The sequence below is a fragment of the Strigops habroptila genome, chromosome 7 (genome assembly GCF_004027225.2).
Source record: "Strigops habroptila isolate Jane chromosome 7, bStrHab1.2.pri, whole genome shotgun sequence".
In the NCBI taxonomy this organism is placed as follows: domain Eukaryota; kingdom Metazoa; phylum Chordata; class Aves; order Psittaciformes; family Psittacidae; genus Strigops; species Strigops habroptila.
Window position 1 is genome coordinate 43,309,436 of NC_044283.2, and position 14,577 is coordinate 43,324,012.

The window sequence follows — 14,577 nt, forward strand, 5'->3', positions numbered from 1 at the left end:
TCCTGCCCCTTCTTCCAAAGGTCATAAACTCTCTTTTTTTTTCCTGAGTTCTGGCCAAAGCTCTTTGTTCGGCCAGGCCAGTCGTCTCCCCCCTGGCTCATCTTCTGGCACATGGGACCAGCCTGCTCCTGTGCCTTTAAGATCTTCTTGAAGAATGTCCAGCCTTCCTGGACAACTCTGCCCTTCAGGACTGTCTCCCAAGGGACTCTGTCAACTAGGCTCCTAAACAGGCCAAAGTCTGCCCTTCACAAGTCCAAGGCAGCAGTTCTGTTGACCTCCCTCATTAATTCTCTGAGAATCAAAAACTTACCATTTTGTGACCACTATGCCCAAAACAGCCTTCAACCATCACATCACCCACAAGTCCTTCTCTGTTTGCAAATAGCAGGTCCAGCGCACACCTTCCCTAGTTGGCTCACTCACCAGCTCTTTCAGGAAATATCTTCCACACACTCCACAAACCTCCTAGAGACTGTTTCCTCTCTACTATATTGGATTTCCAGACGCTCCAAGCAGACATATTCAGAATTTACTGTGTATTCAGAGCATTTTAAGTAATTTTCAAAGTGACCAAGGAAGAAATCTTTCGTAGGAGCTCTCTGAAATTGAGAGCATCCAGTAAACAAGGACAGTAAATACAGAAACGTGACCCAAGCCTCCACAAACAAATGCGTCCTGTCTAAAACACAGAAATTCTGATTGAAAGTATTAAAGAATACAGTAGAATATCACTAGTGGAAATATCGGCTTGATCTTCAGACACTTCTCTACAAATTCTTTTCTGTAGTGTTTTAAGTTTTATATTTATAAGATATAAACATATATAGCTATAGATCACACATCTATAAGGAATAACTTGTTTTTGTGATACCACCTTCATAAAACTTCTTGAACATACACAGAACATAAAAGCACTTCTTCACAACACAAATGTATGCAACAGAACACAAATTTCAGTGAGGTGGTCTCAGCAGAGCTGTTCTGATTGAAAATCATGCACCAATAGCTGAAGAAGAATCTTTTAGCTCATTTTTGCTACATTTCATTGCACAGTTAAACCAGGCTATGCAGAAATGTACAGCAACTTTGGCATCGCTATTTGTTGTTTTGTATGCACTGCTTCTATCCTCCTGAGGGTCTTCAGGGTAATATGCTACTATGAAAAAACACTGAATTCACTAAATGTCACTTTTATTATAGGACTTAAAGTTTGACCCTTAGATTCCCATCCTTAAAGGCTACTCATAGATCTGTTTCTCACCTGTCCTTGTGCAGAACTACTGTACATTAATTACATAGACCTGCAGCTGCAAATAAAACTACAGCTTAGTTGTAGAGACACACCTAGATGCTTTACAGCTATATCCAAAATCCCTACTTGACTTTTTGTGTAATGCATGATACCTGGACAGATGAGAGCACATCTCCTTCCTGGAAAGAGCATCCTCTTGAGGAAGCTCTGCAAGTTCCCTGCCAGTCACGGTCCCAAGTCTACCCCTAGTTCCTTTAGGCAATCCTTTAATGAGACATGTCCCAAAGCTATGCAAAGCTGATGCCCTCCAGCATTTTTCAGATATTCTGCTCTACCTCATGAAAGACACTAACATTTTCATCTAAGAAAACTGTAAGTATTTGAGTAGCAACCAAAAAGTCGTGCTCCTTTATTTCCTTTCTAGATTTCATTTGTTTCAGGCTTTGACAGCTGGGCCAAACCAGCTCTGGAGAAGGCCACACGGCTAGCCTAAAACAAATGGGTCTGGGTCTTGTCGTTTGTCATGGTGATGTAATTCAGACAACTCGGCTAAGACTAAATGGTGATATTACAGCTCCTGGACCCAAGAATTTAGTTCTAAACTTGGAAACATCCAGAAAGACCAGCTGAAATTATCTATCTATATCCTTTTTACAGCCTTCTCTACTTCTCATCACCTTTTCTCTCCTCATCACCCTTCCCATATAAGCACTACAGTCTTAACACAGGTGGATGTTTTTCATCAGTTTGTATGACAAGCAGGGAATGGGGGAAAAAAGCAAGACAAAACATAATCGTACAAATACAGCTATTTATTACACATCCTGCCTATCATAGTCAGTAATTTAGAAACTAAAGAGATTGCTATTTCTCATTTCAGCTGTACACATTCTCTATAGTAATAACTCAATTTTACACAGAACATTTTTTCTCTCTGATCTCCAGTTTATATGTACAACTTCCACTTTTTTTTTTTCTCCCCAAATACAGTCCTCTGAAAACACTGAATTTCATTAAAGCACGGAAGGCTGCGCAACTGAATGACATAAAAGCACACAAACATGTTGACATTAGACAAGAGCTTTTTCCAGCCATAGATACTAACACTACAATTCACTTCAAGATGTCCAAGTAGTAACTACTTTTCTTTAAACACTTGTCCTTTTCTAAGAATCATGCAATCAAAACCAGTTAAACTGCTACGGACTGAGAAATTTATTACTGATAAGAGCTTAAATCCAAAATACGTATCTTGCAATCTTCTCAGTAAGGACATGTGGGACGTAGAACTATACATCCTATCAGGCTTTCATTAGAAGGTTCTCTAAAATCTAAAACACAATTTATAATAACCTGGGTTGGAGTTTGCTTTGTATTAAAAAACAAAAAAAACAAAAAAAACCCCACAAACCCACATTATAAACAACAGCTAAGTTGGTTCCAGGTTCAATTGCTCAGAAACTAAAGGGAATGCGGTCACAAAAACATGTTGTGCTACAGCATGACATTTAGAAACACATGAGGTTTTATTATGGAACTACTTTGGCCAGTGGGTCATCAAAACTTAAAATATTTTCTGTCAAATCCAGTATCTTTAGAGAAGAAAATAAGAGAAGCTTAAAGACATACAAGAGTTTCTTACAGAAATAGTAAGCCAAACACCACTGATCCATAGCGACAGGAATATCAAACAGCATGGCTGAAAATCACATGCAGCCCCTGTATGACTAATGAAAGGGAAAAAAAAGGGGGTGTTTCTTTTAAAGGAGGCATATTCATTTGCTTAGATGCAAAACATTTAGTGCTAAAGATTCCTCTCTGCCATCATAGCAAACATTTCAATTTTGATCTGAAAAATTTTGTTCAACTGTCAAGAGGTATACGCACTGTCTACAAATCTGCTAAAATTTGGTTTCCAAAGAAAATGCTAATTAGAAACTTACTGTTGGAAATGTCAACAATTACTATTATGCAGATATGAAAAAATAACCATTATTTTTCTTTGAACCACACACACATCTATATATATATATAAAAAAATAAAGTGACTGAACTAAATATTTTTTTAAATGGCATCTTTAAGTAGATTTGAATAAAAGGTAGCAGCTAAAAAAAATAAATCGGGTACGTTTGTCAATTAAACCTCAATTCTGAAATTTTGCCTGGCAGATTTTAAGCCCTTTTATCATTAACTTCCCATCAAATGAAAGTAGTAGGATGAGTGGCAAATGAAGAGTAACTCAAGCTGAACTGCCACTTTTAATAACCCAGTTTCCATTTAAGCAGCGAGATGGCCGTAGGGTTTGAGAATTTGTCACTACCATGTACACCCACTGATAGTAAAGTAAAGGCAGATGAGATGAGCCAATTTTAAACAGCGTGCTCTATTTTATCCCTTTGGTCATTGGAAAAAAAAAAACCAACCATAAAGATAACATGAAAATTAAAAAGTTTTTAAAAAATAGAGGATAAATTGCTGTGTTTGTACAGAACACAGATAATTATTTTCAGCATTGCACACATGCAATAGAAAATCAGCTTTTTATAAGTACAGCTGACAGTGCAGATATGAACAAAATTTTCACGGTGAAAAAGTTTTGATCAAATAAACAGAGTGTCTATGTTAGTTTTCGTGTCAGCATGTAGGGATGAAGATTTAGCTTATCCACATTGAGACATTAAGTTGTGCCTCAGGGAGGTCACACGCGCAGGTCAATTAACAGCTCCAACAGTTGCAGCTATTTTAATAGATATTTCTATTGAACACAGAAGATTAGCGCACTATTTCAGATTTCAAGGCAAGTCATACCATTGCTGGGGAAAAAAAAGAAAGAAAAAGTTGTAACTTAGAGCCCAAATTTAATGCTTTTTTAAAACCTTAGCCTTCATGACCAAAATAAGAGCTTCAAGTGATAAATTCTGGCATGATCAATAAAAACAACCAGATTGTGTGCTATAAGCTTATTTCCTATAGCTCATAAGTGAGTGGACTGATTTTAAACTGGCTATCATATTGCTTATCTCCTGTAGCACTCAAAGATTTTTGCAAATGTGTACACTGTAAAATTGGAATTCTGGGGTTTTTTAGCAGAATACATCTTCAATACATATGCTGAATTTATGAGACAAAACAAAGGATTCCTCCAAGTTCATTATCCTAAAAACAGAATAATTAAATTAGACTGCAGGTTCCATGGGATTTTCTTACCAAGTAGATCTCAAATTGTTCATTAAAATAAAATGTAAAGCTATAACTCAAAGTAACAGAACATATATTTCTGACTTCAAAATACCAAATTTTTTAAAAATTCAATGTCATCTTCCAGGTTTAGCCCATTAAACATTAAATCAGATATGTGAAATGCTAGAACATTTTGCATTAGCATCTATATCCAGAAACTGCCAAACTGCCTATTAAATATACAGAATAAATCATGGGGAAAAAAATGTCAAGAAGTGAGTAAATAGGAATGACAGGCAAACAACCAAAGTGAAAATGAAGTCACATGAAAGGAGTGACAAAGGAAATCAGTGCAAAAGAATTGTAAAAAGTACTTCAAGTTAACCCAGATTTCACAATTTTCTGTTTGCGCATTTTATTTTCTCAGGCACATATTTCCTGGTAACTTTTGCCTGCCCTGAGTATATGCATAAGTAGCTGCATTAATCCTTTCAGCATGTAATTCAAATTAAACTAAGAGTTAGAATAAGCCAAGATATTGGGCTTAAACAAAAGCTCTAGTACACATAATGGATGCAAACCAACTGCTTAGAAAAGGAAAAACCAGCACAGTGGCCACTAGCAAATTAGTCTGCAAATGAGTGAAGATTACATTGGTCTAAATAAAGTTATCTACAGATTTTGACCGTGTGCATTTTTCATACATGAATGATTACTGGGTTTCATTAGACAGTAGTTTCACTTTGCTGAATGGTCGAGGGTTAGCATTAAAATTTGTTCAATCACATCTTCCTCCTGATGGTCAATGTAGGAAAAAATAAACATGTATTAAAAGCGGCATGCAGGTGCATTCTTTGTACATTTAAATGTTCAAATAATGCCAGATAACGCAGACAAATCTGCATGTAAAGTCTGGTTTAGGGGCAGTAAGTGGAAGTCTGATTAACCTTTTGTTTCAATAAGTGGCCTGCATAAATGCAGCAACAGCAATCCTCAGATCTCTATTGTAAATCTGGGCTGACATTAGAGCCCACCCCTGCTAATTATAAGCTGTGTTAGATATGTCAATTTGGCACCTCTGGCACGAAAAGCTGGTCGCTACGACTTTGGCAAAATTGCACTGAGACTAAATGACAACATATTCTAATGAGAAGACATCCCACATACTATAATTCTATATAGTCTCACTGGTTAAAAAAATTAATACAGCACACATCACCAAGCAAGAGTCACTATTAGATCCCTCCCTGGCACCAGCAAATATCTCCACTCTTTGATGATGAAAACGAAATGGCTCATTTATGTTTACAGACTGTGCACTGGGTGAGAGAGTTGGCATTAAACACTGTCCTTAACACACTTCAAATTAATTAATTCTTTGAACATCATACAAAAGGAAGCAAAAATACTTACTAGTATAGAACTTCATTTGCTTCATGCCTTTCATATCTAACGGTTTCACACATCAGTCTGAAAGAGAAGGAAAGAAGTCATTTTTAATTATGATTCCTATCAGCGTCACAAGGACTTCACTTTCTGTAGTCAGCATTTCCACAATGCCTCCAGCTCTTGCAGAAACTAACCATCAATTTAAAGCTAAGCTGATTTTTAACTTAAGAGAACAAATTGTTAAATCTAAGCATTTAAGTTATTAGTTCATCCAAGATCAGATTTGATTTAGGACTCTAGACGTAACTGTTCCCATAAAAAAAAAAAAAAAAAAAAAAAGTCTAGAAAATGGGTAAAGTGATACTGGTCTCATTTTATAAAGTCATCTGATAAAATTAAGTTGCTGTATAAGAAAACAATTTAGAATTTTAGAAAATGGATGGAAATCTATGATATGTAACACTAATCACATATAACATGATACAAAAACTGCTCCCTTTTTCAAGTCAGATAAATCTGACTATTTATCAATAGACAAAACAAGGAATTATGTTGCATGGTAAACTGATGTTTCTCATTTTGCTAAAATTCAGCAACTTAAAAAATTTCCACGATATTTTAATGCTGAAACCCCAGAGGGCTCAAAGTGGAGAGAATTTCCTGCAGGAAAATCCTTTGTCTAGAGGGGAGGATTAAAGCACTTTTGCATTCACCGTCTGCCTGACAAATGTGGCATAATAGAAAGCAACTACAATAAAACTCACCAATATGAGGAAATACATGTTAACTTGGCACTAAAAAACAACATGCCGTTTCTGTCTATTAAGGAAATGGAACCTGTAAAGCACTGGGGAAGAGGGGTGGGAAGGAAACAAACCCCACTGCTTCCCTTGACTTTCTCTGGCTCTAAAACAGGCTGCAAACACCAAGGCTATTTGACAGACAGTCAGACAGAGATTTGCCTAACAGGCTCGTGTGAACATTCAAATGAGGAACTATATTTAAATTTGGGAAAGAAATTCTCATTTCTCGCAGGATCAATCATCAGAACCTCAGCGCACTAATGAATGGCTGCCTGCAATGATATCCTAAGCAGACAAATGTGCTCAAGAATTCCTGCTAAGGCAAAAAATCCCAAACACATTTATCTGAGGCCTGGAAGAGTTGGCCTGTGTTTGATGTGACTTAAAAGGTTTCTTACTGCTATCTCTCGTTATTTCCTAGATCATACATTTCAATAGCCAAGAGGCTGCTACAAAAGTTACCTTAGCACTTGTCTCTTTCAGGATTTTCCTTATTAATTCAGCCCAAGAAATAATGCTTTTTTCTGTTCAGAAGTGGCAGGCTTATAGTGGTATCTTGATTAAAAAAAAAAAAACCTACCATGGCCTTTCATCTGTCCCGGTATTTTAGATCTACTCTTTAGACCATCTTAGAGAACTTTTCTTATAGGCAATGTCTATATTGTATATAATTAAGCATTATGTCTTGTAGATCAATTTCACCTAATGAAACATCTTCTTGCCTCCTGGCACAGCACAAAAACTTTTTGGACCACAGAACCTTTTCTTTTCCAGACACTGCTCCCCACCATAAAATCAGGTCTTGCCAAAATCCTTTACAGACACCAAAAAGCTACTGTCTGCTTCTGCCTCCTGGGTTTTCATCTTCTCTTACTGATCCTATGTTTTGAGAGGGAAGGGGGGAATGGACATGAGGTTACTGGTGAGACAATACCAGAAGAAAAGTCACTACTAGAAGTCAGATTTAAAAAACAAAATGCTGCTCAAGGATAGTCTGTGCCCTGCTGGTCTGAAACGATACTGGGCAATGGGCCATGTAAGAGCAGAAGTTACAGGAAAGAGTCACTTTAACAAGCAAGTTTTGTCCCCCTCGAATCCGGAGTGAAGGAATTACATTCTTGATAAAGTCAGGCAAGTTGACCACTGACACTGCCCGAGTTTTACAGCATTTTGGTCCTGTTATTAGGACAGTAATAGGGGAGAAAATTCCTCTTACAGAATGTAGCCAAGTGTTTCAATTCTTGTTAAACAGTTAGATATAACAGTGACCAAGTAGTACAAACTAGACTGCTTCCTCAAATATTTGAAAAATTGAATTAGTTCTGGTTAATGCTGGTGTCTGATTTTGCTCAAACATGATCTTTGTCTGCTTCCTAAACAAATGTAATAAATTCAAGATGAGATCATCAGCAAGCTGTAAGATAAGCTATTCACTACTAGAGGCTATATTTAATACACTAGCTTTTAATGCATCTTAGAGGTTTTTGTGGCATCCCACCACCAAAAGAAATGTTGTATCCTAAAGGATACTATAAAAGCTGTCTGCCCCCCATCTGCTGGGAGCCCAGCCTTTTCCATGTATGGTACTGTAAACAGAAGCTTTCTTCTAGGAATTCTCTGTGCTGCGAGAGCAAGTTCCACACATTCCTCAGCAAGAACCTCATTCTGCGCAGGAAGCCAAGAAGCACACATCCACATACCACACAACCGTATGTGCACACTTTGATCTTTGTAAACAAGTTAACATCAGTTCAACTCCAGCTACGCAAAACTTGGTATGCTAAAAGGCTTGCATACAACAGCATAGCACAAAATACTTTAACTGAATGGGATTGTGGCCTCCTTCCAAAGCAAAAGTAATTACAGAGACTCCTTTGAAGGCAACAATTCACATTTCACATTGCAAAATGTGGCTTGAGGACTTCAGGGAAAAAGAAAACCTTGCCTTTTATTTTCTCCAAATTACAGAACACTGGCTTGGGAACGTGGACTCTGACAGAATGATGAAGCAAGTGTCCAGAAATTAGAGCCTAAACCAGCATTAGTCAAGATGAAGTTGCTTCAGCATCTTCATATGTGGTAAATGTTGGCAAACTCCAGGATGCAAAATAACAGTAATTCACCCTCTCTCCCTGTAGAGCATACAGGAGATGCACTGGCCTCCTCCTGCACCTGCCAGCTTCACACCAATGTCTCGGTACTCTTAGAAACCTCTGCTGTAGATGTTTAGGTGACAACAACTGAAACAGTAACTTAAAAATCAAACACACATAAGTCTTTACAAAAAACCAGGAAGTTCACCTGGAAGCTCTTACTTGAATTTATTATTCAAATAAAAAAAAAAAAAAAAAAAAGAAGGAGTGGTGACATTTATTAGTAATATTTTACTAAGTATCATCTGCATGTATAGTACATAATTTATCAAAACATTCACACGAAAGCAAGCACAAACTGAAACAGAAGCTGAATAACAGACTCTGCTCTTATGATTATTGTTACATAAATCATTTGGACTATAAATGGACTTTCATTCAGGACTGGAACTTGTACCCTGTATGTAAAGCATTTACTTCTAGCCCAGAAGTTTGAAAAAAACCCAAACACATCGATAATAGAAATCAGAAGAAACAAATAGGCATACACATATGCACACGTACAAGGACAAAGTCTTAGGACAATAAAGAAGGGAAAAAGCTGATGCAGTGATAGCCAGCTTTTCAGTTTGAGGTAGGGTATACAAGAGTAGTGTATAGTTACCAAAACTACTGTTTCTTTGCTTTGTTAGTGCATTAATATATACATATATGTGCGTGTGTTCAATGATAAAGTACCATACCTTAGCTGATGCTCCCTCAGATTAGACAAAGCTTCCATTCCATGTAAATAGGAATACACGATCTCCAAATCCTACAAACATAAGGAAATCATTATTAGGATTCTTAATTTGGTACAAGCTGTTAAAATAGAATCTTTGCAAAGCATTCAGAGCTCTCCTAATAGGGGCTGCAGAAATATTTGAAATAACACATTTACATGAGGTTAAAGACAAGTTGTAGGAATACCTTTGATTCTACCTTGGAATCTGACATGGGGAAGAATGATGGTATGCCCACATCAGAAAATACAAACACAGAAACCTTCCTGCTTTTGCTGTCATTACTTACATACAGGAAACAAGCCTGGTCCAGAACTCCAGTGAGCTACATTGCAACTACGACTGTCCTGCTTGCCAGTGCCAACATACCCAAAAACCTTACCTTATTTTGTAAAGCAAGCTCATAGAAATTTGTCTTTTCATGTTCAGGGGAAAAGAAAAAAAAAATACAAAACAGTCTAACAAAATACCACATTTACATAAGTATTTATAAAATTGTATCCTCTTCAAATGGAAGGTAAACCACAAGCTTAACCAAGAAGAAAAGTTGGTGTGAACAGAAAATTCTTGGCATGAGGTAATAAGAAAATCATAAAGATGATCCTAGTTACATGGCGAAGTAAAAAATCTTAAACATTCAACCACTGCAGACCCCCAACATCCACCTCACAAAACAACATTAATAAAGACATAAAAACAACATCCAAGGCTAAAACTTCCTAAGATACAGTTATGGAAACACTAATGTCAGTCTAGAGGCTTTGCTAATGTTATAATCACTACAGCACTTGAGAAAACTTCAGTACAGCCCACAACTTCTAGAGTGATTTCACTTTGGCTTATGGATTTTTTTAAACATCCTAGTTAAGAGACAACGTATTATCCATAATTCACTGAAAATCAGAGCAGTGGCTTGCAACCAGTAGGCCAATGCTGCCAAAGTTGAAAATAAACACCAATACCACTCTCATAACCTACTGTATGATGATGTTTTCAAGTAATGGAATATATCAAAGCTATAAATTTATAAAAGATTTGGTCACTGGGAAATATTTGTGTATTTAAAATTGATCACAAAGTACAGAAATACTGTTTTCAGACACAGTGAAACAATGCTAGATGTGGTATTTTGGCAAAGATGTTAGGGTGAAGTTGCACAGAGAACTTGAATTTAAGTAAGAAAAACACAAATAAAATCTAGTTAAACACTGTGCTTGTTTAAACCATGATACAGATCAGAAAAGATACCAGGAGTTACACTCAATGGTTAAGACTAAATAGGTGTCTTTCATTCAGTATTGAAAAGAATGTCTTTCACTCACACTGAAAAAAAGCAAATACTCAGTTTGAAAAAGTGGAAGAAAAGCACAAGCCAAACTGTGATTTCACTTCTATTCTGGTCCTTCTGTTCCCTTGCTCTCTAGAGGCGCTGGTCCTCCTGTGAGGAGCAGAGGACACATAAGGATAAATAATTACGCATGGTTTGGGATGGAGGGACCTTGCACATAGAAGGTTTTGAAGTAAAAATACACTAGTTGCTTGCCTTCTGCCCGTGCATACCCCTCCCCCCTTTTCCGTTAAGTACTAATCAAAGCATGTGAAAGGACATGTCTGCCACCGTCAGTGATCTGCTCACTTGTCACACAGGCTGGGGGTGAGCAGAGGCTCCCAGGAGCAGTGGCAGGGTAGGATGCACACCCAACAGTCCCCATGGCACCGCTGCTGCTCACCAGACGTGCCGGACTGTGTGGGACAAGCCATCAGGTGCCATGGGAAGCTGGGTGTGGACCACTGAGGATCAGATCCCTATAGCAGTGGATTACATGGAAAAGAGTCTGGCCACAAGGCACTACTGTAATTCATTTCCAACAAGCAGAGACAGAACACCAGGAGAGTAACCTTGCCACTAGCTTGCACTGCAGTTTTAGCTGCAGTGAAGGATTCACAGATGAATGAAGAACCATTAAGGATGCAGGCTTACAGGGATCCACAGACCTAAAAGTGGAAGTGTGTTGTAAAAGGCATCCATGGACGTCTGCTTTCCAAAACCTAGTGACCAAACTTGCAGATGTACAAAACAATAAAGAACACAGGTTACAAGTGTTCTTCTAGAGAAATGCAGCTCAACTGACTTAAAATGGGAATGCATGAAATCACTGAAGGGAGTCATTCTGACCAGTTTCACAAGCAACAGACAAGGTAACATTAGTGAACACTTTTTAAAAAATAATCTCTCTTCAGAATACAAGCATACTTCTCAAACACTGGCATATACAACATCCCATAGGTGCCCACACCAGAAACTGCAGGTGGTGGAAGCCCTTGACTTAAAAAAAAAAAAAAAAAAAAAAAAAAAAAGAGAGATCTAAAAAAATCTTTTAAAGAAAGTGATCTAGAGAGATCTAAAAAACCAGAAGGGTAAGCGGGGGGGGGGGGGGGAATTAAAAAAAAACAAATTAAAAAAACCCCACATCTCTGCCTGTGCTTGCACCATGGTTACTGGCTGCAGCTACACAGGGAAGATAAATTGAAGACATCTTATCACAGAGAAAATTAAGGTGGGGGCTTTGATTTGCAAAAAAAGCAGCAAGAAAACAGACTCCAGACAGTGGGGTCCTACCAACACAAAATCATTATAACATTGCAGCTGCTGTGCACTGGCTGTTTCTGATAAGTGCGGCAGGCCGTTCTTTAATCTGTACCTTTCCAGAGGGTGACTAGCAGGGAACAGCTCCCTCTAGCATCAAAAGCTTGGCACTAAAACTTAAGTAACAACCAGCATCATTCCTTTCAATTAAATTCTCTATAACAGCGCAAGGTACAGAACACTACAGTAAGAGTCAAAAGAGATGAATATATTTTCATATATTGTCGGTAGACAATGCATGCTTCTAGTCAGTCTGTAGCATTAAAGAGTAGGAAAGCAAATCGACAAAAAAAACCCAAACATATCTAGTCATTGTCATTAGGTCACCTCAGTCCTCCATTTATCTCAGGAAAACCTATGCTTTGCTTACTTAGCAAACATACTTATTATCAAACATACACAGCTTTTTCAATTTTTTAATTGCAAGTGAATTGATGGAACGTGAGAGACTTCAGAAACATTTGTGCCAAGTGCTATAAAATCTTAAACAGATTCCAAATGCTTGAAACAATGCTTTAATAAAAGCTATTTCACAGAAATAATGCTCACACATAAACGAAGGCATGTAAGCTATGACAGTTTGTTAATTCTGATACTCTACACATTTGACAAAAAGCTACAATTTTAAAATTCAGGAAAGTAACTTTGCCTTTCAAGAAGGACATAGCCTGCCTATGTGATTTATGCCAGCTAGTTGAGCAAAACCTTAAACTAGCAGCTAAATTCAATCCCATTGTGACTTACACAAACATTTCTGCTAGCTCGCAATGTCCCTGAAAGCTGCCTCTAACTAATCTACAGAATACATAAAACCATCCAGGTGACAGCGGCGGTCTCATGGGGTTTTGTACTCAACACATGGACTCAAATTACCACAAGGTGGCAGACTGAGACATCAGAACTTCAGAGTGTCATTCTTCAGTTTCTCCCTTTATTTTTTAAAATACAACTTTATGACAGTTTATAAAAGGCAAGAGGAACAAAGCCAAACATCACCACTACAACTGGTTAAATGTTCTGCTCCAGGAAGGACTATTTATACAAAAGCACAGAGGAACCACCAACTTTCTGCTTTCCTATTTTATGCAGCCAGCAGAACTAAAAAAAAAAGAGTAAGTTTAGCAAAAGCAATGCAAAGGCTCAGCTGATCTTGCCACAAGAATCAAGTTCTACATATAGACTGTGGCAACAGATTGAAAAAATATCTCAATGAAAACTCCAAAACCAAAAATTAAATGCAAAGCACAAATTAGTGCAGGTTTCAAGGCATATTTTCATTTAAATTAAGGCTAGAAGACTGAAATCTAATCTACGCTTAAATTTGTACTGCAGCTAGAGTTGTATGCTTGGGCTGCTGTGTGTGAAGCAGCCCGAAATTTGTTTAATTCAGTGTTATTTCTTAATTTGCTTGTTTCTGTGGTGTTAGCTGCCTCAGTTTAAAGTTCCGACCATACTTTGAAACAAAATGGAGAGACTCAAGTTTTAACACAGCTCAACTTCAATTAGATCTGTAGAAACACATTGGTCTGCAACCTTACATTTGCTATCCAGTCTAATAAAAATCTGTGTACGTTTATGCCCAGACATTACTACCCGTTTCATTTGCGCTTCAAACATATTTGGCAATGCCAGTTGCACAAACCAGACAAACCCAAACCAGAATGCTGGCCCCAAATTCATACTAGCTTAATGAAGAAATTTTTACTTTACTAAAGTGATAGAGATGTGAAAATTCACTTCTTTGGACTGAAAAAGTTAAGCCTCTAAAAATCGCAGACTTATACTGGTTTCAGTCCTGGTTTGCATTAAAGTGTGAAGCTACAGGCCCAACTCAACTATTCATCCTTGCCACAGTTAAAAAGCAAAACACTGAGCTGAGAAATTCATTGCTTTCTTAGAAATTCACTCATTTCTGTGAAGTAGCAAACAAGTGAAGAGAAGCTCTCATCTTATACTACATTAAACTATTTTGGTGTATTATAAATCAAAGGGTAAAAATAAAATACAAGCTAATTTTTTAATTCGTCTTGGAGGATGGAAAAAAGAACCTTTTCAAAGCACCTAGTATTCACTTTAGGCTCAAAAAGATCTGCCTGCTGAGTCTAAAACAGGTTTTGAAAGGCTGACCTTTGTTAACTAACACATTCTTTAGGTCCCCTGCAGCCACCCACCAGTGGCACGAGGCTGGGTGAAGAGGGAGGGCACAGCCGCTCCCCACCACGCCTGGCAGCTCCAGACTACAGCCCAAGCCCAGGTTTCACTGTTGTGAAAACAGGAGGTCCCACCCGGTCCCTCCTCGCTGCGCCCCTGCCACCTCCCTGGCCCCAGGACAAACACCCGCTCACAGGGACCAAACTTCAAGCCTGTTGGCAGCATGTGACCCATGAGGTCCAGTGTCAGGGTCACGGAGGCAAGAGCTCATGCCATGGG

At 37.9% G+C, this 14,577-nt stretch overlaps 1 protein-coding gene across 3 annotated transcripts in view; it reads right to left on the reverse strand.

Annotated features, from left to right (window-relative positions):
- The window catches only part of RAPGEF2 (Rap guanine nucleotide exchange factor 2), a 187,696-nt gene that overhangs the window by 119,899 nt on the left and 53,220 nt on the right, over positions 1–14,577 (reverse strand). For all 3 annotated transcript variants that reach the window (XM_030491920.2, XM_030491922.2, XM_030491921.1), the window contains exons 2-3: positions 9,462–9,532; positions 5,847–5,903 (exon numbers count right to left, since the gene is read on the reverse strand). In XM_030491920.2, the coding sequence (XP_030347780.1) occupies positions 5,847–5,903; positions 9,462–9,532 (128 nt within the window). The remainder of the gene's footprint in view (positions 1–5,846; positions 5,904–9,461; positions 9,533–14,577) is intronic.